Here is a 27169-nt window from a genome sequence, read left to right on the forward strand (position 1 = left end):
CATATCCTTAGTGACATTTAGTGCATTCATAGTGTTGTGCAGCCATTACCACTCTCTAGTTTCAGGGCTGTCCCATCACCCCCAGAGGAAACCCTACACCTACCAGCAGTCACTCCATAGCCACTGACCTCCACTCCCAGCGCCTGGCAATCACAGATCTGTTTTCTATCTCTGTGGATTTGCCAACTCTGGATGTTTCCTATGAATGGAGTGCTTCTGATATTCTTAAGACACAGTTTTCTTTTCCATGTGGAAGCAGTGAGCTCAGCAGTCACCAGCTCCCCCCCCCCCCCAGGAGTCAGGCCCACCTGCGTTTAACCCCAGCTATGCCACTGGGGTCCGCAGGACAGCAGGTGAGCTATTTAACATTTCTACAACTTGATTTTCTCCTCTAGAAAACAAGAATGATCATTACAGGATCCTCGCCCAGGGTTGTTTGAGGACTAAATGAGATGACACATGTCCAGGGTGCTGCCACCGATTATTTATATTATTTTCAATTACAGCACACAAGTTGTACAGGCACATTGAAAAAGATTTGGCAAACACAGAAATGTATAAATAAGAAAGTCACCCATGTTCGCTGACTATGTTTTTGGTGCAAGGTCTGTGACCATGGCTCACCTTTAGTCCCAGACAGCAGCAGCTTCACCAACAGCTGGGCAGACCTCAACCTGTCTCTCTACCTGTCACTCCATGGTGACCTTGGACCCGAAACTTAACTCCCCTGAGTTTTATTTCTTCATCCATCACAGCCAGTGGGGTAACACCTCCTTCCTAAGGTTGATGTGAGAACTTAGAAAAGATATTTCAGTGTCAAATGCCTGATACAATATAGGGTCTCAACAGCCACAGGCTTAAGTAGATCCTGGATAAGGCAGCATGTGAGAAGAGCCATTCAGGCTACTGGCACTCATCGTGGTGGCCAAACAGAGCCTGGGAGAAGGCGGGGACCCCTGCAGGGCAGTCAGGATTTCTAGAGTGAGAGATGCAAAGGACTCTGTAGACAGGGAGAAGGAATCGAGTGTGACAGGGCTGTGAGCTGTTGGATTTCCCTCCCTCACCTTCACACTCGGTCACCCCCATCCCACTAGCTCATTCACTCTTCTCTGGGTCCCTATGTTCACGGGAGAGCGGCCTGTGGGCGGTGCAGAAGAGGCAGAAGTCGTGAGGATAATGACTACAATAGCCATAGTGATGGCTGGCATTCTGATGGAGGATTGCTGTGTGCCAGGCACCAAGCCAAGGCCTTTCTCACTTCCTCCTCAACTCCAAGGGGGTGGGGAGGAGCTCCGGGAGCTTCTGCTATAATAGCCAAGCTGTGAGGATGGGACACGTGGAGGGGTCGCTCCCAGGCTGACGCAGGGACGGCCCTCTCCCTACTGGGCTCCTCCTCTGCCACACCGCCTTGGAATCTGAGGAGCCACACGCTTCTGGGAAAGGAGCAACAAGAAGAAGGTGAGAGCAGAGTTTTGTGTTCAACGCAGAAAGACTCCAGAGAGTAATAGGCCTGTTTCCCTCAGGTATCGGAACCTACTCTGTGAAACTCAAACAGGACAAAGTCGCATGCTTTTTTTCAGACTTCAGCTCAGAACATGCCAAATTTCAATTAAATGTAAACGGATCCCTTAATGCACAGAGGAGAGGAAACAGGGCAGAGGTTGCTCGCTGCGTTTAGTCCACATGGCACCGGGGAAGTCAGACTCTTGGCAAGGGCACATATAGATCGGCTGTGGGTGCTCAGGGCTTGTAAATGGTTGGAAATAATGGCACTGCAGTTTGCTCCATTAAATAAGGAGTGCCGATGAGCATTCCTAGCATTTCCATGAGCCACAGATGACTTGAGCCATCTCCTTTATCGTGCTGACTAGCCACAGATGACAGAAGGAGAAGTGGGTAAAACCAAGTCTCCACTCTTCATGGCTAACCAGCTGTGTGACCTTAGGCAAGTTGCTTAACCTCTCTGGGTCTCGATTTTCATGCCCGTGTGATGAAAGGTTTGACTGAGAGGATCTAAATTCCCTTCTGGTTCTAAAATCCCTCTGCAGGCCTTTCCACATGAACTTCTGGAATCAGCAAACGAGGCCACAAGAAGCTGTGGCTACATGCTCTTCTAGAACAAGAAACGCCTCAGCAAGCAAAGTCTCGTGCAGCACCCCGGAATGTTCCTGAAATTGTGGAGATGAATCAGCTGACCGAAAACTGTATCATAAAAGTTCTAGGATTATTCAAAAACATAAAAGGGCAAAGACTAGAATTCTGTTGAATAAAGGAAGAATACTTTTGCAATGTCTCAAATTTCCTTTCATCTTTTTTTTTTTTTACTTGAATGTTCACAGATGGATTTAATAGGCCTTGGAGTCAGCAGATCTAGGTTAGAACCTTGGTTCCTGGAGAAGCCACTCTCTGGACTTAAGCTTCCTCATCTGTAAAATGGGTATTTATTTATTTATTTATTTATTTATTTATTGTCAAGATCTTGCTGTCTCCCAGGTTGGAGTACAGCGGCATGATCAAAATGATCATGACTCACAGCAGCCTTCACCTCCTGGGCTCAGGCATTCCCTTCACCTAAGCATCCGGAGTAGCTGGGACTACAGGTGTGCACCACCACACCCAGCTACTTTTTTTATTTTTATTTTTGCAGAGATGAGGTCTTGCCCAGGCTGGTCTCCAATTCCTGGGCTCAAGCAATTTGCCTGCCTTGGCCTCCTAAAGTGCTGGGATTACAGGCATGAGCCGCCGTGCCCAGTCTGTAAAATGAGTATTAATACCTACCTTGAAACACTATTGGAGAGATTAGCAGGATTTCGCAAGTGACACAGAGTGCATTAATGTAAGGGGCCCACTAAACGTCAGCTTTTTTGTGCTGTTCCCAGAGCAAGACACATGTACATGTGGACATGCCTTTTTCCCTCTGGTCTCTTTTAATTCCTCCAGGTTAGGGACACTTTCTCATTCTCAGTAAACCCCATAGCGCTTTGCACAGTACTTAGTGAAGTACATGAATTCATCAATTAATGAAATGACTTTTTTCTTTTCCTTAATGTTCTGCCTTCCAGAGTTCGCCACATCACGTTTCATTGTTTCTCCCTTCCTTGCAACAAACATCTCCTCAAGGTGGGGGGATTTAAATCAGTCTCTCTAAACCTTTCCTGCCTGTCTTCGAGACTGTCCCTTTCTGAAGCGGATCCCTGACATTTGCACTCATATAAGAACACATGCATTTGCATAAATGTCTCCCCTGAGAGCCCCGAGGCTAAGACAGTCTGAAGGTGGAAACCAGAGGCCTTCCATCACCCAAAGGGCAAGCCACACCTTCCCCACGGGCAGGCCTTTGCAGTCCCAGGAAACCACAATCCTTGTGAGTCAGATTTTAGTCCTGTACTCTCAGCTCACTAGATAAGAGCAATGGGAGCCGGTCTCGGTGGCTCAGCCTGTAATCCCGCGCTTTGGGAGGCTGAGGTGAGCGAATTGCCTGAGCCCGCGGGTTCGAGACCTGCCTGGGCAACTTGGAGAGACCTCATCTCTACAATAAGTCAAAAAAAATTAGCCGGGTGTGGTAGCGCGTGCCTGTAGTTCCAGCTACTTGGAAGGCTGTGGTGGAAGGATCGCCGGAGCTCAGCCGGTCGAGGCTGCGGTGGCCGGGAGCGGCCACTGCACTCCAGTCTAGGCGACAGAGTGAGACTCCAACTCAAAAAAAAAAAAAAAAGAGCAATGGGTATGATGGGAGGGAGGTGGCAAGAATAGGCTGGAGGAAAAGTTGCAAATGAGGACAGAAATGGGTCTGAGAGGTGGGACAGGGAGGATCTGCTTTCTAAAAGACACTCAGGCTTCTGCCCCATTTACTGCTTGGGTTTTCCAGGTATCCACTTATCCCTGGATGAGACTGGAGAACCGAACCTGGGCTCCTCCTGACTCTCCCCTCCCTTTACCTATACAGATTTTAAAGCTGGAGAGTGAGGATGTTAAGTCGGTGTATCTGGAAAATCCAGGAGCAGAGAGGGGTTTGGTTGCTTGGTGGAATGAGTTAAACCGCATGAGGTGGGAACCAAGGTCCATTCAGCTTGGTGTTTCTGGCGCGAGACAATGTCTTGCCCACTCTGAACGTGTGTTGAATGAGTGAACGCACAGAGGCAGGAATAAATGAGTAAACCAGTGAACTGCAGCAGGGATTAAACCAAGCAAGCACTCCAGGCTCCCTTTTGAGGCGCTATGGCTACCTGTTTCGCAGCTTGTTGCTTTCACAGCGTGTGCTACTCAGGAGTCACAAGTGAGAGAATATTTGTTGCAGGTTCCAGGACAGGGGACAGGGCAATCTGTGGGCAGGTCCCAGGAGAGACAGGCCGCAGGTGGGGTGCAGCCAGCTGCCCAGGAAGCAGATGGAAGAGAAGTTGGAGGTGGATGCTGCTGAATGATGGGGGACGTACCAGCAGGCAAGGAGGTTGGTCAGCCGTGAGGAAGGAGGGGGATGAACACATCTGGGGTGCCCACATGGTATGGGCCCTAGGCCCAGTACCCACATATGCTGTCATCTAATTCTTTTGGGAGCCCTATGAAGTCAGGATTATTATCTCCCATTGGATAGAGGAGAAAACTGAGGCTCAGAGAAAATAAGAAACACAACCAAATCAGCCAGGCGTGGTCGCACGCGCCTGTAATTCCAGCTACTCGGAAGGCTGAGGTGGAAGGATCGCCGGAGCCCAGCAGGTCGAGGCTGCGGTGGCCGGGAGCGGCCACTGCACTCCAGTCTGGGCGACAGAGTGAGACTCCAACTCAAAAAAAAAGAAAAAAGAAAAAAAAAAGAAACACAACCAAGATCAGGAAGCTGGAAAGCAGAAGCATGGGGGATTGAACCCATTAGCCAGTAAGTTCCTTGAGGGTAGGGACTGCTGTATCCCTAGGGCCAAGTGTGCAGTAATCACACAATAAATATTTTGTCCTCTACCGTATCACTTTTTTTCCTGCCCTCCCACACCCAATTCAAGCTTGCTTTCCCCAGGCAGGATCCCATGAAGAGAAACTACTCCTGTCCTTGACTTCTGGTTTAAAAAAACAAAAACAAACACACCCTCTTCTGTATTCCTGCCCCTCAAAACTGTCTACAATCTAACTTCCACCTCTGAAAGCTTCCCCCATCATGTGAAGAATGCCCATTTTCAGCTAGAAATACAGAAGAAAACTCATGAAAATAGGGTGGGGAGGGAAACAGAGAACGAGAGAACTTAATGTCAACATCTGAGTCCCTAGTAGCCAGTCATTCACAAGGCCAGTGCCATGCCTGGACTTCCTGGTTGTGTGAGTTAATAAATTCCCTGCTTTTAGGTCAGGCAAGGTGGCTCACACCTGTAATCCCATCACCTTGGGAGGCTGAGGCGAGCGGATTGCTTGAGCCCAGGAGTCTGAGGCAAGCCTAGGCAGCATAGCAAGACCTCATCTCTATAAAATATCAAAAAAATAGCCGGGCATGGTGGCGCACACATGTAGTCCCAGCATCTCAGGAGGCTGAGGGGGAAGGATCTCCTGAACCCAGGAAGTCAAGGCTGTGGTGAGCCATGATTGTGCCACTGCACCCCAGCCTGGGTGATAGAGCGAGATCCCAACGCAATAAATAAATAAATTTCCTTTTTATTTTTCCTTTTTCAAGCTAATCCGAGTCCATTTGCTGTCCTCTGCAAAAGCAATGCTTCTACTGCTTGAAAGATATCAACTCATCAGTCCCCATGGCCCTTCTAACGGGGAGCTACTGAAATCTCTATGTATTTTAGAGAGGAGATGGGTCTCAAGGGACTCTGTCGCATGCCCAAGCTCACACAGCCATGAAGTAGGAAGACCAGGATCTAAACCCAGTCCACAAAGCAGGCAGGCGGCGAGGAAGATCAACAAATGCCAGGAAAGAGGCAACAGCCCTTGTCAGTCCCCAAAGTCCCCCAAATACGGATCACAAGAATTTGAGCACAAATAAGCAGCAACAAAATCCATGGTGCCTGAAATACCCGTCTTTGTTTCCTGTAGTCTGTGGCACCCTGAATCAACGTTGTCCACACTGACCACGAGGACCTAATTGTAATCAGGAGCTTTTTCTCAATCTCCTGCACATCTGTATTCCAACTATTTTGCATCTTTGGTGATGAAGACGATGATTACCGAAGGAGTGAGGAGCCATACAGCCAAACAGCCTGTGTCTGCCATTTAAAACGAACTGTGTGGGCCAGGTGTGGTGGTGAGCACCTATGGTTCCAGCTACTCGGGAGGCTGAGGTGGGTGGATCACTTGAACCTAAGAGGTCAAGGTTGCTGCAGCGAACTATGATGGCACCACTGCACTCCAGCCTGGGCAATGGAGCAAGATTACGCATCAAAGCAATAAAAATGTTAAAAATAAAACAAACTGTGGTCCTCTGCCCTTAGCTGGGGAGATCTGGGTCTCCCTGGGCTTGGTCTCTCCTTCCAGGCGACAGGTGTGCTTCGGGACCGTGGCACTAGAAGTGCGTGAGGGTGACTGCAGCTCCATTGGCATGAGGTGCTCAGGCTCTGAGGGCCACCTTCCCATTAATCAGCGTCACCGCCCTTGCTGCCTTCACGGCCTCACTTCCGGGATTTCGCGCCCCTGGGTAGCAAACACACATTTGGCACCTGCTGTGAATGCAGAGTTCCTCACTGACACAGAGTATCCATCCCAGGTCCCAAACAAGGAGAAAGGGGAAAGTGCCTTCTTTGCTCACGTATGCGCACCCGTATGTGGGTCACCCCCTGGTCCACCCTCAGGGCACCTGGATCAGTCTCCAATAAGTGGGGTCAACTCAGCAAGTGAGTCTCACAGCTTTAGCAGGATAAGCCAAGTGAGGATTTCAGAAAGATGTGGGAGAACGTGCTCCAAGATTATGAGATGATAAGGGAGGAAGTGAGACGAGCTAAGTTAAATGAAAATTAATTTGTATTTTACAGTACTTTAAAAAACATACAGTATTTCACTTAACCATGTGCCCATGGATTAGACATTAACTGCTATTACACCAAAAGAGAGAATGTGTTATCCTCACTGCCAAATAAATAACATTTTCTCATCGTTTCCCTTTCATTTCAGCGGAGAAATGTAATAGGCCCCTATTGTTTGGCCAGCTCAGTGCCAGTCTCATTTCAGGAACTGTCTTCCCATCTCCTGGAAGCTACCCCGCCCCCTCGCCCCACACATACACGTGCCCTCAACGCAGCACCGCAGGAGGCTGCCAGTTGGTACCATGGGCCTCGCCCTTGGCACTGACCTTTGGTCAGGAGGAGGGCATGTGATCCAAACAGGCCAATCAGAGCCCTCCCCCAGGATTTGGGAACTGCAACTGACAAAAGAAGTCAGTCTCTCTCTGGGTGTCTGAAAATGAAGACATGTAAATGCAGAAGCAGTTGGCAGCCTTGTTCCACCATGTGGACTGAGGAATAGAAAATGCCAATCAGCAGAAAGAGAATCAGAGGCAAGGAAAGGAGAGCAAATCCAGACAGCCTTTGAGCTTCTAGTTGTAGCTGCTCGCAAGGCCTATCCATATTCCTCTTTTGGATTCCATTGAGTCCAAGTAGCCTTATAATAAAATTCTCTTTTGGCTTCAACTCACTTAAGTTGGATTTCTCTTCCTTGCAACCAAAGAGTTTTAACTAATATGAGAACATAGTCCTATTTCAGTCTCGCTTACATGCTAATCTTGAATTCCTCAACCATTTTACTTTGTGACTTCAAAATGAAAAAAAAAAGTGAAAATATTTGAGTTAGGCTCCTATGCAAATTAGGCTGCAATCACTCTCTTAGGCTGCTTCTTCCCAGAACACTGGTAGCGTTTTCCTCCATACTGGAATGGATTAAGAACGTGCTAGAAATACAGGGAATGACTAGGTCAGGGGCCTGGCTGCCAATGGTGGATCATGGCATTTTATGATTGTCATCAGGAACTTGGTCTTTTCTGATTTTAAAGTCCTTTTGTAAGTATGATGTGCTCTCTTTTGCTGATCGAACTCAAAAGATCTGTGATCTTTAGGCCTATCAGCAATCCCTTTGAACACCCCAAATCCCACGAACCACCTCCACAAGCAATGGTCTTTGCAGTGCCCCTTCCTATCAAAGCTGTCGACCAGTGTTAGCATTTTCCTAGGCAAGGCCCTGTCGTGGAAAGTGGCAGGGAGCTGTCCAACCAAGGCTCTGAGAAGCTGAACAGACAGAAAATCACTTTGCAAGACTAATAGGAATGACTCCTGAGCTAAGAGCCCTCTCTGCTTGCTCATGGCTAATCTAAATAATCAGCAGCAAGAACAAAGGTGATACTGTCTCCATCACATTTTCTTTAAAAAAATTTTTTTTATTTTAAAGATATGGGGTACAATTCAGGATTAGGTATATAAGTGGTCATCATACAGGAGAAGTCTGGGCCTCCCTTTGGTTCCCGTTTTGCCTGGTTTGGGATCAGGTACTCTTATTGATGTTTTATACCTCACATTTCTTAAAAGTAGAGGTTTTGTGTTTTTAAAACCCATAAAATTAGATAAGCTCTTGCCTTGTATCTATTTAGGATCTCTCAGGTTTCTCCTATCAAAAAATAAAAATTAACCCCAAGAGCACTGGACTTGATCAAAGACAAAGAAGTTTGTGTCTGGCACATGGCTAGCATGTGCAGGTATGACTGTAGTTAGCTATTAAAACCCAAAGGCCAGTAGAAGTGCTCCCCAGCCCGGCCCGTGCCCTCCCTTATCAGAGTGAGTATGCCTTTGATCACAACGGGCCTCAGAAGCCTGAGCAGTATATTAGTCACCATTTCTACTCTAATTGGAAAATATTTCTTTGTTTCCAGCCCAAGTTCGATCAGCATTTCGGTTAAGCAGGTTTTTAAAAAATGCTCAAGAATTTAGAGCTAGAAAGAACCTCAGAGTCATTGGCCCAAAAGATTTATTTTAAAGATGAAGAGATGAAGTCACCTGTTTGAGACTCCCCCACCAGTTAGAAGAGGACTCAAGGGCAGAATGCTTGTCACCCTGCACTCCTAATTCCAGGTTCTCAGAAACAAGCATTTTTCAGAAAACGTCCGGGCTCTCACTCTGAACCTTGTTGCTTCTGGACAATCCTGCACGTGTTGAGGCTGTGATGTTCAAGAAATCAAGGGCACTGGCTCTTCTACATTCTCCAGGGAGAAAGTTCCAAGGAGCTGGGGGCCGGTGCAGCAGCGTTTCCAAAGGCCTGAAATGGGAGCCCCTCGTGCAGGGATGCAATCCAGATGTCCTCATGTCCCCTCTGCACATGCAAGCCTCACCACTGCTGCAATCTCCCCTTGCCCACTCCTTCCCCACCCCCTCCCTACACACACAGCAGCAGAGCTGCATGAGGCTTCCCGAGCCCCAGGCACACATTCAAAACACACCTAGGAACGCCATGGAGAACTCCCCCAGAAAGACAGGCAGCCACTGCGGGGCCCTGACGTGGAAGGAGCCGGGGCCTGCCCTCCTCCTCCGTCAGCGGGCTGCCTGCACTGCTCATTTGCTGTGGCAGGGCAGAAGAAAACAATGAAATGACAGGGCCCACCAAAGTCAGACCGACCCATAACCACACTCAAAAGAGAGGGCCCCACTGCTAAGCAGCTGGAGTGGGAAAGTGAGAAATTCATGGGGTTTTCACAGTGCAGGTGGAATGCAGTTCAAACAGTGCTAATCCTTAGAGATGGCACCTTTGTTCAATTTCAAGACGTGCAGTTTCAGGGGCCTTCTCCCCACCTTGAAAAAGAGACGGTAAAGATGATAAAAAGTGTGTTTAAGCTCAAGATGTGAAACAAACTCATGTCGCGCCTTCCAGAGTTCCAGGTTGGGGATGGCAGAGTCCCTTAGCATCTCCTGAAGCCAAGACTCACCTGAGTGGAATTATGGCTTGTCAGTGAATCCTTCTCACATCCCTAGAGATGACTCTGGTTCCTCTAGATTCACACACACTTAAAGAACTAGTGATCCTTTTCCTTGCCCCTGATCTTCTGTGGAACAATAGGCATGCCCAGGACATGTGGGTTTTGGAGCGCCTATCAGGGAGAACACGTGGAGGGTTTCTTGATCTCTATTATTTCTCTCTCTGTGTACGGTTTATGTGTCAGCTGCTACCTGAACAGAGGTTGCAGTTCCATACAGGCTGGCTAAGAGAAGAAAACTGTTCTCACTCAGATTCTATAAATTACCCATATTCTCACTTTAATATCAAGTATGATATGTATTAGAGTGCATGGTTTTGGCTAGAATCAAGTTGGAAGGCTGTCAAATAAAACACAAAATAGGAAAATAAATCCAAAGTAAAATTTATGACATGATTTTACTCCCATTACATTCCACTTAACAAATGCATATGTTTTACAATATCTTTAATAATAATTATTAAACATAGTAAAATACTTCCAAACTTGGCTCATTGCATAATTGTACTTCGAGTGAAAAAAAAATTATCTGAAGCCTTGTCAATATGCCACTTCCTCCTCCCCCAGCTTTTAACAGAAGCAGCCTCCAGTGGAATAATCCAAGCTGTGTTCAAGAAGTTGGCAAGTAGGTCCAATTAAATGTGGTTTTACTGTATTCTGGCGTTTGCATATCTAGTTTGCCAAGAAGTAATCTTTCACAAAAAAAAAAAAAAGAGAAGAAGAAGAAAAAGAAAAAAAAAAATCTGTACTGGCCCAGACACAGCATGGTGCAATGCATCACATAACTTTACCCCATGACTAAGATAATCTTATTTTCTTAAGTAGCTGTGGAAAACGTATCATACATCCATCATATTCCTATATGAATCACAAAACAACATCCTGTCTGGAGCATCTTACATTTATACATGACACACTGAATATCATCTTAATAACCCTGTTTATTTTAATTATTAAACTCAAAAGGGGTTAGCTTTTAGCCACCTGAGCTTGATGTATTTATTCAGGTGTACTCCAGTCGGATTATCTGAAGGAGGCTATAAATGATCCTACTGACTATTAAATACCAACCTGTCAAAGCTGCGGTCATACACATTCATAAACCCGGGCACCTGAAACTCAAAGTGCAAAATACTTCTCTGAGCTTTGCACTTGCAGTCCTGGGTGGTTCTTTGCTGATGTTTTACGCACTCTTGATCCCTTATGGAGGAGCTGATTTGCGTAGCCCCTTCCAGCTAACCAAGGCTCTCCATGAACGATCAGCCGTATCCAAAGTCCAGATGGAAAGCTGTCAACAAAGAGACTCCTTCCACTCTACCTACGCATGATTCACTCATCCCTGGCATGAAGACAGGCCCGGAGATGGCCCCACCACCTCGGCTCCCATAGGTGAGCTGGAAGAGAAGCACAGGTGCCCACTCCTCACGTCAGCAGGGAGGAATCAGGTCAGAAAACGCTGTAAAACACACAACCTGGCCTTTGTTAGAAACCATCATGAGCTCATTAAAAACACATGCAGAAATGGTTAAACAAAATCCTCTAAACCTTTTACAAAATTGCCAGTCTATTAGAAGGACTGAGCTCACAGCAAACTCTCCCTTCCAATGTGTGCAATGGAGCAGCTAATGTCCTTTGGACTCTTGTCTATGGCATCAAGCAGAGGAAAGTTTTGGGGGGGCTTGTTTGTTTTGGGTTCTTGTTGTTGTTTTTAACTTTTTTTTTTTAACAGACTATTAAGTATATCAACCAAAAGAATTATTTCACCGAACATGTATTGTTAAAGTCATCACCTTAAAAAAACTTATGAAAATTATAAAAGAAAAAGAGATTTGTGTCATTTAAGCAAGAGGAGAAAGAAGGAAAAAATAGATGATTGTGGCTCGAATCCTTTTGTGAAGTGGCATCGCATCAAAGCGCAAAGTGGACACGCTGAACGAGGATTCTGAAGCCATCCAATACTTGGCTGTGTTACATGAGAAAGTTGAATCATAAGTTTGATCTGTGCAATATTTACTCAAAGTTTACTTATAAGCAGCATTGCACATAGCAGCATGGCATTCCATTGCATTGTGGACTTCTACCAGGTGCATCTTTCTCCAAACGGGTTCACTGCAACACAGTCTAACCACAGATTTGCATGTACCACAACGTGGCTCTAACAGCATGAAACATAGCACATAGATGAATTGAGGCCTGAGATAGAGATGCTCTGAGCTCTGATCTGGCATGTGCCACCTTCTCCTGGTGAGACTGGAGTAAATCATTTAAATCTCTGGGTAAATCATTTTAATATATGTGCTTCCCTGGGGAATTGTGTCTGTTTGTTATTATATATATTAATCATACTTTTTATATGCTTATTGATACAATAGTAAGCATGACAAAGCGTTCAGTCTTGGTTTCTTCAGCCTTATGAGGAAAAATCTCTGTACCCAACTCTGCCTTTTGGACTAGATTAATCAGGTAGAGATTCGAAAAGGCTTTGAGAGATTTGAGGTTTGAGAAAGAAACCCAAAGGATGATATAAGTTCTATGAGATTTGCATACCTAAACATGTACACACCTACAAAACTCACCCGAGAACGTGGAATCTTTTTCATTACTATGATACTTTAATTTTCACATCATCTAGAAATTGCTTTCCCCAGGACCTGCTTAAAACTGAAAAAAGTTGAAACTATTAGTGCTCAGTGAATTTAAATCCTAAAAATTCATATTGAATAAAAAAAAAAATCCACACTAGTAGGAAGGCTTTATGATCAAGAAAAATTTAATCTTGGTATAAAACAATATTAGAACAGTGATGTCACTTCAAATTTACATAGCATCTTTTCTCCAAGAGCCTAGTGCTTTTGCATATTTATTTTCATGTTATTCTAAAGAAAAAGGTGAGACAGGTATTACTATCCTGGTCTTACAAATAGAGAAATGAATATAGCAGGGTGGGATTCCTTGGGTATCACATCGTTAGAGCTTCCCTTTCTCCTGAGCCTTCTTTCCAGTAGATGATGCTGAAAGGAGATGAGAAACATTCCAAGAAACCAAAGCCAATTTTCAGATTAAGTGGGAAAATATACAATTCTCCCATTTCATCGGCAGACAAATTTTGAGGTTCCTGTTTGCCTATCCCCTTAGGTCCATGTTTTTTCTCTCACTCCTGCATGTCCAGTAACAGCTCTGACAACCCTGCAGTTACTAGCCTGCAAGGAGCAGTGCCTCGTTGTGGCTGAACAAATAACATGTTTTAGAAACCCAAGCAACCTTTCGTAGCTGGGAGCAGAGAGGCAGAGCGTGTCAGTCAGTAGAATCCTGACAGGGTTTCAGCTTTTGGTGAACCGGAAGGAGACAGGCCTCCTCTGACACCATCAGAGAAGGCTCTGTTGTATATATTTTTTAAATAGTACATAGGGTCAATGGCAGGAAAAGAAATAGTGTCATTCCAATCTTGGATTCAGTGGGTAAATATAGATAGCAGACAATGGTATGTGTAATCATGGTAAATATATATTTGCATAATGCAAATTGTGTCACTTAGGCATAACCAGAATGTTGATTTCAGATTCAGACTTGATCAAAGATGTGCCCAGAGCTAAGAATTCCACTTTTGTATACCTCTAAAGAGGAAAACCTCATCTCTAATATGATAGAAGCCACAGGTTTGAGGGATGTATGAAATGTTTGCCAAGAGCTTTGAACCCCTTCTCCCATGCCTACCCCATGACTGCTCCTCCACTTTTAGGACAAATGAACTGGAAGTCACTTTTGTCCCTTTCAGCATTAAGTTTTTGTGATTTTAGATTAGCCTCTGTGGAGGAACATGAGATGCAGCAATCTGTAAGGAAAGAATAGCAGACACACACATCGGAGGTCTTCAAATAATAGAGAGTAATGGAGTCATTCTAGCCATTCGATTTTTATAATTTAATTTTAAAAATTAGTTCATTATTTTAAAAGCAACCAGTCCAGAATGCAAGTTTTAAAATTCAGTTTACAGATGTAAGCTTGGAATTGTGTTTGTGTATAAGATTTAAAAGTTATGTTATTTTAGGAGATAAAATTATATATGTATTACTAAATAATAATAACAATATGAGGATTGACAGAAACACTTCAAACACTTAAAATTCTTCCATGCTGGCCAAACCTACAAAGCGCCTGTCATATTTTGACTAAAATATTATTTTTTATTGCAAGATAAGCACCTTTACAAAGCAAACTGGATAAATAAAGACAAACCCTTCCTCCCCCGACCCTTTGCACAGAAGTGATTCTAGTACTGCTTTGAGGCATCCCTCAAGTAAAATAACATATAAATAGAATGTGAGAAATCACCACATTTTCTAGACTTCACACTTACTATGAAAAGCAAAACTTCATTGTGACCCAACATATTCCCTAATTTTTTTTTCTTTTAACCTAAGGATTTCACCCAGTTCAATGTTGCTTATTGTCTGAGCCCCTCAGAAATACTTCACTCCCTCATCTACATGCTCAGTCCTCCCTCAGTGGAAATATGTCATTTGCTGGTACAGAGTGGTAAATAGGGCCAATCTCGAATGCAGTTTTCATTTTAAATTTGTTTCGATTTTTTCAGAATGGTAGAAAGTCAGACACAAAAACAACTTGGCTGGAAAACTCAGTTGTGCAGTGGTGTCAAAATCACTCAATGCATAAAATTTACCCTCCTATAGTAAATAAAAGGACATTGAGAAAAATAGAGAACAGACTATAAAGTATAAATTTTAGTTTGAGTCTCAACAAAAATCAGAACCTAAAGGAATACTCCATCTGCCAGGCTTCGGTTTCTTTTGGTTTATTCCATTGCGAAATCTTAGGAATTTTGAAGTGATCTAAAACAAATTTTACATTAAGCATTGTGTATAATGACTGCGCTTTGAATGTAAACCATTTCTTCCTCCTGTCACATGCTTAAGAATGAAACTTCCTTTTGCACTTCCAGGTAGCTGTAAAAAATAATTTTCATAAATTAGATGTTCTTGGGATATGATTATATGCTCAAATATCCTCTACTTGAAGATTTCAGGTGACACAGAACCATTATGAATTAGGAAAAAATGAATTTTTAAAAACTAAATATAAATAGATATCACTAACTTCTATGGTAACTATGGTTACAAGTAATGAACACTTGTTTTAAGTGTTTTAATTCTCTATTATCTTACTATTGTGCTTTTCCAAAAATTGATCCTTAGGAAGGAATGCTGTCTAGTAAACATGCGATTGGCATTTCAATGTTACCAAACAGCTCACTTATGTGATACAGTTCCAAAGAAATGGTCCACAGAAAAGGTACATGGATATTCTTGAGTCTGTTTTTAAAAACAAATTTGAAGAGATTCCGATGAAAAAATCTAAATGCTCTTACTTTGATAAAAGATCATTTCAGAGCATTATACACACAAAAATGTTAGGGTCTTTAATAATGATCTCAAAGGTAAACTACCAAGAAAAAAAAAAAAAGGTAAACTGCCTTAAGTATGATTTTTAAAATAAAATAAATATGTTCCTTTTATAAATAGTTCTAAGTAATATATATTTATAAATTATATACGATTAACATTTTGTTAAAGTTATCACATATCAAAAGTTAACACTGGTTTGATATAGCACACAAATAAGGTTATGCAATTCTTTCAAGTTCAGTACCATCGTATATACATTACATCTTGAAACAACAGATGTAATCTGTCCTATAAAACTTAAGCCAATATTTAAATACATTTTTCCATGCTTCACTCAATATTAACTACAAATATGCTTTTTACAAACTTGAGTATTTGGGGCAATATGACTTTTAAAAATTTCTTTGTAGTCATTATCCATGCATATTGACATTTAATAAAAGCTACTTGATTTAATGATTAACTACAGAGATTATAACAAACTGTAAATATGTCATTTCCGTGAATGGACTCTCCATGGGTGTCACACGGCCTCTCAAAGCCACTCTAAATATCCTCACTGAAACTGTTACTGACTAATGTACTACATTTTAAAGCCAAATTGGGTTTTCACTCTTCTCTTGCCAAACTAACTAGAAAGAATACCTCCTATGGAAAATTGCAAGTTTAACTGCAAATTCATTCCTAAAGACTAGAAGAGGAGACACCTTATTTGAAAATAAGTGCTCAACAAGTCAAGAAAAATTTTGATTTTGAAAGTTTTTGTTTTTGTTTTTTTTGGTCAACTACCCATCAGCCAAAGAAATGGAGCATGCCCACATACACCTAGGAAATGAACAATAAATTAATAAATGTTAAAATCAGGAAAGTTACCTGGATAACTCATCCCTCTTCCCCCCTAAAAATGTTTAAGTGCTGATTTCTTTCAAGTGCTTGAATGTTTTAGGAAAAAACTATTCTATGAGTCTGAATTATCTGAATAATTAATTCAACAATTTATTTAGTGTAAGCAGATACATTATATTTGAATCAAAAAAACTTTTTATGCCATTGTTTTATTTCTATAACCTCACCCTTTCTTGTTACAAATGTTTTAAATTTAGAGTACAGCTTTTTTCCAAGAAATTACAGAAGTTAATTAGTAAAGATTTTGTAAGGGGTTGGTTTGCAAAAATACTGAAACTTCAATTTCTAAAGTATCTCTGAAAATGAATTAATAGTTCTAAAAACTTCCAGTGTCATCAACAAGATCTAACTGCTTTAGCTATCTTTTTATGTTAAGAAAAGCTAAGAAGGGGTTGAGGGGCATAGAAACTTAAAATCTTTTTTTATGGAACTAAATTAACTTGAAGTCAAAAGGTAAGTGTTTCTACATTTTAAGCCAAGGGATCACATACAAAGATATGTTGCCATGCTTCTGTGGGCAAAAAGTAAAAAAATTTTAACATAAGGGATAAAATCCTGTCAGTGTAATAAACTTGGACTGTAGCCAAAATGAATCTCCTAAAAGCGCTTTGTTTTTAAAAATAAAATGATTGCTTTATTTTTAAAGATGGTATCCGTAGTAGTTTAATGGCAAATAACTGTAATGAACAGTAAAGGATGAAGCTTTTGTCCCAAATTTCAAAATTCACACTTGCTCAATTCATAGCAACTTATCGGCAATTTCAAACATTGCAACAATTATAACAAAATTTAGATCAATATCTACAAATTAAAATCTAAAGTTATCTGAGTTTTCCATCCCGAGGCATATAAAAGTTTCCCTCATTCTATTAGAAATCACAGAATGTTTTAAGCGTTATAGGAATAAAATAGTCATGTACTGCAAGGAATTTTGAGATTTTAAGGACATTTAGAAAACATATTTTTAATCTGCACACTGGGATTTCTTAAGTCAACTTTTTATATAGTTTATGTGTTTTTACATAAAACCTTGGAAGTTCAAGATTTTTTTAAGTAGTGTCACTTCTTGGGCAAATAAATCAACTACTTTCCTTTATCGTCGTTCAAAACAAAAGATTTACTTGGAAAATGAATATTTTGGCTATTTTAATATGAACTACTAAATAATTTTAATATTGTGCCCACCTTTTTCTAATCTATTTGTAGATATTCACAATGTCTGTTAAGGAAAATCTCTACTTGATTCACTTATTAATCTGATAGCATAATTAACTAGAAAGTAAATTCAAAACTAGTATCCTTAACATTTTATACTTCTTGGATATTTCCTAGGGTCCATCTAGTACACAATGCTGGGCCTGCACCAATCCAGTGCATAATTGATTATCTAAAGGAAACAGATGTTTTCAAAAGTAAATAAAACCACATATTTAAAATGTGTACCAGCCAGATGTCAAAGGAGGGATCGATTTTTATGGTTTCCAAAGTGATTACATGCCAAATTAATTTTTCTTTAAATGTACCAAATAACAGCTGATTCCTTTATTGCACTTATCAAATGTGATTTGTGTAATTAATATTCTGTTCTAGTTTTGCAAAGCATGTTTTATTTCTTCCAAATTATACATCAAAATAGTATTTTTGTAAGTATATCCAGTTAAGCTTGTTAAGATAATGTTCATTTAAAATTAGATACTAGTCAGTGGAACCGAATTATAAACTCTCAACATCTTCAGGAAGTTTTGAGATACTTTTGACCAGTTACCACAGGAACTGAAAATAAATTTCCATTTCCCCCCTTTTTTTATAAGCTTGTAACTTATAAGGAGATTATTTTGTGGGGGTCAAATGTATGTTTGGTTGGTTATAACCAAGTGTGAGTTGTGTATTTTAGAAATTGTTTCAACCAAAAAACACAAATGCAAAGATTCCAAATTTTGAATTATTATTATTTGTGATAAAAAGTCTTTGTAGATTCCCAAAGCCACCAGGGAGCTCAAAAACAGTACAATTTTCAAACTTCAGACTTTATGTTCCACTGCTATGGAAGTTCAGAATATGGACCTTACTATAGGCCATTGAGTATAAATGCATTTTACTTAATTTTGACGGGAGTAATATAAAACTGTACTTTCATATGTATCTTTTAACGTTGGAAGTTATGAACAATTACAGATTTCACAATTTACAAAACCTCTCGGCGCCAGGCCCTGCTTGCACTCAGGGCTGTTTGTGACAATTCCATCTGCACGTGCAAGCATTCTGTCAGTTCCCTAGGTCAACCAGCAACACGTCTCACCCTGACACATACCCAACAAGACAAGCATGAAGTTGGGAAGATCACCAAAAGTAGGGAACAGAGTTCTTTTAATGGTGCATGTATTTAATTATGTCTTTAAATTAAAACTTGAGAATTAAAACCTGAGAACTTTTGAGTTCTTCCAGCAACAAAAGAGGATGTCTATAGCTAATCTTGAACAATCGCAGGGCTACTAATTCAATTGCCTAGAATTCCAGTCATTAGCCAAGCAGTCTTCCAAATTAAGACATCCGGTCTCCTTCAATTTTCCACTTAAACCAGAACACAGGAGAATAGATTTGACCAATCAACTTAGGATAAAACTACACATGAAAAGTGACTTACGATGTATGGATTAGTAGCTGGACAGCGTATTATGAAAAACCTATGCAGCCACTTAAGTTTCATGGATTCACAAGTTTTTAGGGAATTACCTCAACGTTCTTGATCTAGATTGTACAAAATGGGTCATGCTTTTTAAATGTGCACTCAGCATCTCCCTCAATGACTAGAATGTTTGCACATTTGAGTGATGTAAGGCATTCTAATAATTTCAAAAGTTGAATAGAATTGATATTAACGATGCCATGCACAATACATGTCTATAACTACCTAATACATAATCACAATAAAAAACACACGCATATGCTCAGTTCATATAATTTATTGCAGTTAGCACACAGTTTAAAAATTCACCAACACACCAATAGTACAAAACTAAACAGCATTATAAGTTATTCCCCCCGCAGGAAAATAAAACATACTATGATTGTCAAAGCTAGATGTCAGTCTAAGTTTTAGAACAAAGGAAGAATGTGAAACTAAGAAAAGGAAAAAGCAATCACTCACAATGACCACAAAAAAAAAAAAAAAGAATTCAAAAGAAAGTCCGTTTTCTCACAGACATTGATTGTCTTCTCTAAATTAATAAAAATTATTTTAACATAAACTGTATTTTTAAAAAAAACTAGAAACTCTTCAAGTAACTAAAGATAATGCTCCAAGGCCATTTTCACAGCTTTTTTTGTTTGTTTGTTTGCTTTAAATGCCATTACAGCCAAATTAACACACATTTGACCAAATATTTCCAAAACAGTCCAGCAACACACAATGGAGTTTTCCATTCAGTATCTTAAGCACAAAAATAGGCTATGTTTACAGTAGTTAAGGCGATCAAATTTTAAACAAAAGCAATTAAAAAAAAAGGGAAAAACAGCAAACGTTTTCCATGCTACTCCCATAGACCTTATTTGTAAGTGCAAGACAGGAAAACAAACACTGTGCAAAATGCTTTTGCCCTGCGTGCTGGTCATTAAAACCACACGTTGGGCTGCAGCCTCTGCTGCCGCGATACACATAGTCTACTAACCCCCTTCCCCATGTCAATCAAGGCAGTCCAGTCCTTTCAGCCTGGGGCTTTTTCAGTCCATAGAATCTTTTCATGAGTTGGGGGTGGGGGGAGGAATGGAGGGAGGGTAAGGAGGAGGGAGAAAAAGAAAAGGGGAGCAAACAAAAAAAAGAGAGAATGACCTATTGTCAATTTGTGCAGTAGTTATTCTAAAAATGCTCAACTGGGTAAATGTGTACACCTAAACTCTGAGCTGGCATGGGTTTTGTGCAATTAGAAGTTTGTTATAAATGCACACTGCACATGCAAATCTTTAAGCCATTTGTAAACATTTATATTTTCCTTGTTATGTAGCGAAGTTATCAATTTGCAGCTTAAGTTTTTATTCAGCTTAACAGTTTCAACTTAAAGACAGTGGGAAAGTCGATTTAAATTATATAAAATAAAAATAAAAACAGTGCATTTACGTTCTTCATAACACCAGATTTTTTTCCAAATGGTGCTATTTTTCTAAGGAAATTAAATAATTTTAAACTCACTCGTTAAAGTTATACAATGCAAACAAAGACAAAAAATATATTGAAACTCATGCATTTCTGTAGCGTTAATATTTACTTTTCAAGACTCAACTAAGAGCATCAACACAACCTGTCAAGTTCTTTGACACCCCCCCAGCCCATGTAATCAATTACAGTATACAATAACAGTAATTCACATTTTTAAACACACAGTTCAACACTGCTGAAGCTGCAATATCCTTTTTCATCCCAAGCAAACCTTCACAAGACAGTGTCCCAGTGATCCCAGTGTACTTTCAGAATTTCTCTCACTGGGAACCGTCAGAAAACCAGAAGTTGCCACAGAAAGTTTTAAGTCAACTGCTTGTTTAAAAATAGATAATCCAGCATTTCAGAAATTTTCCATTTGGGTCTAAAAGCATTCAGGTTTCCAACAGCCAGAAAAGATTCATGCAATTTGAGACATATAAAGAGGCTAATAAAACTGGAGGGAAATTCTACTAAAAAAAAAAAATTGGAGGGGGGTTGAAAGAGCTCAAAAGACAATGCAGGGTTGACAAAATTAAGCCACAGAAAAGCATTTTGTGGTGGGACAATTCATTTAAAAGGTTCTTATTGGCTTACTTCCCCTACCCCCTCAAAGGAAAAACACCTCTCTATTCTCCGACTTGCTCTAAAGTTTCTTTTATCAGAATGCTAAATTAGTGAGATTCTCATGCTATTCTAAAGTGCAAAAACAAGTTAATACCCCAACTTTTTAGTTCCAGGAAACAAGACTGCTTTTAGACCGTACCACAACTATATAGAGATCTATTTATATATATGTATATATATATATTATTTATATATATATATAAAATTATTTCCAAAGTTCTTGAGAGCTATCTTCTAAGGTCCAGTCTCTGACAGTAGGCAAGCTCAGTGCTTCGCTTTTGACCGACAAGGAGTTCACCAACTCACAGTGGAACTTGCGAATGTGTCTGTACAGGTCTCCGGACTGCGTGAACCTGCGCTCGCACCACTTGCAGGCGTGCGGCTTCTCGCGGGTGTGCACCACGGCGTGGCGGCTCAGGTTGTGCGAGTACTGGAAGCTCTTGCCGCACTGGGTGCACGTGTAGGGCTTCTCCCCCGAGTGAGTCCTCTCGTGGCGCTTGAGGGTGTACATGCAGGAGAAAGTCTTCCCACACAGCGAGCACGTGGGCACGTTGACGTCGGCGGCGGGCTTGCTGCGGATGCCGTCCTGCTCGCGGAAGTGCGTGCTCAGGTGGATCTGCAGGATGTGGGGGCTGGGGAAGACCTTGTTGCACAGCGGGCACATGAAGATCTGGCCCGCGGGGCTCAGGATGTTGGAGACGTAGGGGAGCAGGCTGCTCTCCATGCCCCCTTCCACCTGGACGCGCTCGCTCTCCGGGGTCATCATCTCGTCGTCGCTGGCTTTGTCCTCCCGGTCCAGCTCCCTCAAGACCGAGTCCTCCCTCAGAGGAGCCAGATGGGCCGGCTCATACTGTACCCTGTTGTTACTGCTCACACTGTCTTTCACAGTGCTATGTTCCATGTCATAGTCATTAGTGCCAACATCACTCTCATCACAGGAAGCCTCTTTCTCCACCTTCACCTGCACCAGGTTGCTTCTCAGCACGTCCTGTGAAGAGAAATAAGAGCCGTTCAGATTTTCAACTCCTGAAAGGCTGGACTTGACAGACAGGTCCAGCACACAGTCAACATCTGCCGAATCCCTCACGGAGGTGACAGACCTCTGGGACAAAGACTCTGTTGAGCTGCAGGGGCTGGCTGCTGTTTTTCCAGCTGCTGTGGCGTGTGGCTCTGCCTCTCCGCCAGCCTGGGGGATGCCTGCCGAGTCTGAGGGCAGTCGCATCCACACGTTCCCGGGCTCGGCCGCCAAGTCCCTTTTGCTGGGCAGCATGCTCAGTTTTCCATCTTCGCCTTCCTCTTCATCACTGGGCAAATCGCCCGCCATGTGGCTGCTGCCATCGGAGAGGCTCTCGACCTTGTCCGAGCAACTTGAGGCGTCTTCTTCCTTTCTGGTGCTGTCTGCCTCCGTGGTAGCTTTCTCTTTCAGCTTCTTTTTGCAGACTTTGACAATGTCATACATGTGGAGATAACTGGCAGCTGCTAGCACGTCTTCAATGGGCAAGTCTTTGAACTGGAGTTTCCCTTCATACATGAACTCAAGCAGGAGAGCGAAGGCGGGGGCTGTAACAATGTCGCTGTTCAGATGAACAATGTCTCTTTTGTCCAGCTGGTCCTTGTAAAAGAGGTGGAAATACATGCTGCATGAAGCCAGTACAGCTCGGTGCGCTCGGAACTGGGCATCTCCCACCAGAACAGTGCAGTCACAAAGAAAACCCTGGTGTCTCTGCTCGCTCAGACACTGCAGCAAATGTCTACTGTGGTCTGGAAACTCCATACTGTCTTCATAACCTGAGAAGAGAAGAATTTCTCATTAGATCCTGGTCAGAAACAACTTTTCAGTGCTCTAGTCCCCATACAAAAAAATTAATTCCGCTTTGGCCGCCGAGGTACATGTCCCTGAATTTTAATCAGGCTTATGACCCAAGCACTACCAAATCACCCACACAAGACCCAAATGTGAAAATAAAAATGTATACTTTCTGAACTTCCTTATCCCAGGCAGTCTGATGCATCTTCTTTGAACTTTTAGTTAAGTTTTAAAAGCCTTCTTTTAACTACAGTCTCTTACTAAGAACAAGAATTTAGAGCTCTCTCAGAAGAAATTTAATTAACTCTACTCATCAAATTATATCCTACAAAACCTACAAAATAGCTTTAATTTCAAAGGGAACAACTCATATAATGAACAAAGAAAAGTCCCAAACATATTCTGGAATATTCAAGAACACTTGTTCAACCATCCTTTTTCTTTTTATTAATTTTGATACTTTACTCAGAAAGCACAGTTTAAATGCACACATATTTGGCTGAATCAAGGGGAAAAAATGAAATCGCATAATTAGTCCAGAAATTAGCAAACAACTTACTTTTAAAGTCAGAGTGTTACAACAACAAAAGCCCTGTGTATAAAAACAGATGTTAATGCCTTAAGATTTGCAGGTACAGCACACATGTACGAGATCAGAAGGAACTACACCAACAGATGGAAAAGATCATCTATACTATGAACAAATCCAAAGATTTTTTTTTAAATGAACTGAGAAAAAATGCTTATATTTCTTTGTAGAATATGTACTTCTAGAAGATTAAGAACCATAAATAAATAAAGAGGGGCTTTATTTAACTCTGAAATTCTCATCTAAACTTTGACGGTTGCAAGGCAAAGTGGAGTCCATATTAAAATTAATTCAAACTTGATAAAGGCAAGCCACACTTAAATAAAATCCAAAAGCTTTACAGGTTCAACATTTTTTAAAAGCCTTTCTAGAAAATGAGAAACTTTATTTCTTTTTCTAGCTCTACCTTACCTCAGCCAACAGAAAATACTTTGTTTCAACATAACTTGATATATTTTGTTTTCCCACTGGCTTCTATTCTTTCAAATATGCATCATTGCCCTTGTTTTCTGGTGAGGGAGGGTGAAATGGAGGAAGAGGAATGGCAAAGATGTACAAAGGGTCAGAATTCAACTACAGTGGGCAAACTCCTTAAAAAATGAAGAAAACCCGACTTCCCCTTTCCTGTGACCAGAAGCAAGCTCCACACCATCCACCTCAGCAAGTGCATTTTGGGAATGGATACACTTAATTTAATATTCAGAATTACTTCCCTTCTTCTTCTACACTTTGCCCAAGACAGACTAAAACTTTCATCCTAACCCCAAACACATCCTGCAAGATGCCACTGCTAGAATAAACCAAGATTTACAATACAATCACTTTAAGTGCCCCACAGCTAACATCAATCCTAATCCTTGAGAGGGCTAAAAATAAAGATTGGAGGGCAGCTCACAAGGTAGCCGTGATCAAATTAGGAGGCTGAGAGGACAGAGAGGGACGAAGAAGGAAGCTTATAAACATCTGATCCAGCTGACTGTGGCCATATGGCAGCTGCTGCCCAGATAAAGAGATTAAGAATAGAGGAGTGCGATTACAGCTGTCTGGCCAATTCAGGCAGCTCAAACCTACAAGTTCTAAATTAGTCGCTAACACAAAAACTCCTGCAAATAATTATTGTTATGCTGAAATAAAAGATCTCTTAAATATATATTTGAAAGAGAAATGAGGAAACCAGTCAAGCTATTCTCCTGGGGACAAAAGTTTTTTTTTTTTTTCCTTCTTCTTAAAAAACCTTCAGTTTCAAAAGCACTACAGCTGTATGTTTCAGTAGTGCTGCCGAATGTTTTGAAGAATAAAGTTTCACAGTGGAATTAATTACACAACAATCTAGCTTCTTAACTAGAATAATCTCCTCATATAAGTTTGAATGCTGGATTCCAGACAGTTTACTATTTCTCTCCCCTCCCCAAAGCAAAAGGAATCCAAATAGCAATGAACACAACAAAAAAGCATTTTAATCCAAAGTGATTTTAAAAAGCAGTATTTCAAAGCCTTTCTTAACATTTCCAAACGTGAAATATTTCTGTGTATTAAAGTTATTTACTCACTCAAGTAAAAGGGATAAAAATTAAAACTAAACAAGCTCAAGACTTTCAACTCCAGTAAGATGTTCATTTAATGCTCAATTTCGTATATTATTCCTAAACTGGGTTAGAAAAGTAATGTGATTTTTTAAATTAAATAAACAAAACACCAAAACAGAAATATGCTCAGTCTAATCTCTTGCTACTCCTACCTTTAGGACACATAAACCTGATTAAGTCCTTTCCTCTGAGTCTTGCTGGCTCCAGGTCTGTTACATCGGTGGGAAAAAAGCAGACTACGAGAGACAGATGCAAAGTGGAGATGATGTTAGAGAGGAACGAGATACCTTCTCCACCACAGATCCGCACACACTAACTCCCTGTCTGTGTGTTAGAATAAAAGGCTGAGGGATGGCAGGCTGTCAGCTGCTCTGACATCATGTTCAGATGGAAATGCTACCTCCAGCTGTGCTCCTTTTAATGCCATATGCTACTCCTCTACACTCCTGCCACCAGCTTTTTCTTAGGAGAACTTTTCTCTTCTGTTAGTATAAACAAAATACTTCAAAGTCTTCCTTTTTTTCCAAACTTTCTAACAGAAGAAATTGAAAAACTCAGCATATGGAGTTCTACTGTATTTATGGAATAGCAACACTTCTGTCTTAAGTTGGTGGACTGGCTTACATACTGACAGCACACTCAAGCCACGGTGCTATTCAGGAAATCCAGATTCACTTTTATTTAGCTCCAACGTTTAGTTTCAAAGGCAGTTTAGGGATATTTTTAAAGCAACCCATTTGACATCTCTAGTCCCATTTCAACATTAGTACCGCACTTTTTTTTTTTCCTGCTAAGATAATGGTATACATGTCTCAAATGTTGGCAGACTTATTCAGAATATTACTTCAGCCTGGTTCACCTTATTGTTTCACTCCTATTTAACTACTTAGCTACAACCACCTTCTCAGTAAAATTCCTCACACTGCCACAGTTAATGCAAATTTCAATTCTCAGTACCAACAAGCTGAAACTGCACTTTCTGAAATCCTGGAAAGTACTTCAGTTCAATGAGACCAATTAATAAACGGATACAACCTGCTACAGTCACTTAAAATGAATGTTGCACCTGCATAACTGATCCGACTTCTCGTTCAGAAAAAACCCAACCTTGCCTTCTTCCCTTGATCTGCGTCCCAAAACATTCGGGGGTGGGGGGGTCATTCTTTAATGTTTATGATCACAAGAAAATCTTTCAGAGAAGGAGGGGAGAGAGCCAGGGCTAGGAAGTTTGGGAACTTTTTAGCCAGAGCTTGTGGGTCTTTTCTAATAGCTGAAGCAACTGTATCGTAACCCGGGCTGGGCTGACCGGTGCCCGTGCAGGGTGCTGCGACATCTATGAATGTCCAATACGTCTCCGCAGACTCTGGGGAGGGTGAGGAGGAGAGAGGAGCTGGGGCCTGAGGCGCAAGCGTCCCAGCCCTGGGGACAACCACTCCGTTCTCATCAGGGAGCCGTGGCAAAGAGTTAAAGTGTAACCAAACCCCACAAGCCTGCCCCGTCCTTCTCGCCCTCCCAAAGTCACCCACCTAACTTTCTCTAACTTCGCGGGGAATGACACAGTCGTGACTGCCTAGTCCAGGAGGCAAGCTCCGGAGATCAGCGTCTTCCCTGCCACACAACCCGTTCTCCACAAATGCCCTCGCCCCGTTCCGACATATCAGACATTAATCACCCCATTTACCCAGCGGGGTGGGGGGCGAGTGACAGTTTAATGAGTCCCAAGCACCGCAACGGGCCAGCGACTCCCACTCCACAAATCCACCCCCTCGCGTCTCGCCACCGCGGATCCATCGAGGTTTGGTGAGGCTGGGGTTTTGTTTTTCAGGGAGGTGGGGGCGGGGGGAGCGGGAGTGCCGAGCGGGGAAGAAATGCAAATCTTTCCGTAGTTCGCGGTGCACACAGCGCCCGGGGAAAGAGGAAGGTTAAACCACAGGGAAAGAGGTGGAGGGCGGAGAGCCGGTGCAGCAGGAAAACACCTTTAACAACAGAGGAGAAAACAGACCCGGGTCACGGCAACAACAAAAGAAAAGTCGTAAGAAGCAGCCGGCGGGAGCAGCGCGGCCGCCACCGCTTCCCCGACGCCCCCGCGCGCGAGCCCCGGGCCCCGCGCCCGC

General features: G+C 41.9%; 1 protein-coding gene across 3 annotated transcripts; it reads right to left on the bottom strand.

Moving 5' to 3' along the window:
* Positions 1 to 19201: 19201 nt before the first annotated feature.
* Positions 19202 to 26948, bottom strand: ZBTB18 (zinc finger and BTB domain containing 18). Of its 3 annotated transcripts, none has more exons than XM_008055260.2 (3): positions 26737 to 26948; positions 25208 to 25291; positions 19202 to 22861 (listed from the first exon to the last, which is right to left on the bottom strand). In XM_008055260.2, exons 2-3 carry the CDS (start codon positions 25218 to 25220, stop codon positions 21279 to 21281), a joined length of 1596 nt encoding a protein of 531 aa, XP_008053451.1. In that variant the 5' UTR covers positions 25221 to 25291; positions 26737 to 26948; the 3' UTR covers positions 19202 to 21278. The 3 variants fall into 3 exon arrangements, with proteins under 3 accessions (XP_008053451.1, XP_021566674.1, XP_021566675.1); XM_021710999.1 differs by lacking the exon at positions 26737 to 26948 and adding an exon at positions 23440 to 23472 and having other exon boundaries at positions 25208 to 26696; XM_021711000.1 differs by lacking the exons at positions 25208 to 25291; positions 26737 to 26948 and adding an exon at positions 25343 to 26696.
* Between the last annotated feature and the right edge of the window lie 221 nt (positions 26949 to 27169).

The sequence above is a fragment of the Carlito syrichta genome, unplaced genomic scaffold, assembly GCF_000164805.1.
Source record: "Carlito syrichta isolate Samal-C Ts95f unplaced genomic scaffold, Tarsius_syrichta-2.0.1 Scaffold301797, whole genome shotgun sequence".
NCBI classification, from domain to species: domain Eukaryota; kingdom Metazoa; phylum Chordata; class Mammalia; order Primates; family Tarsiidae; genus Carlito; species Carlito syrichta.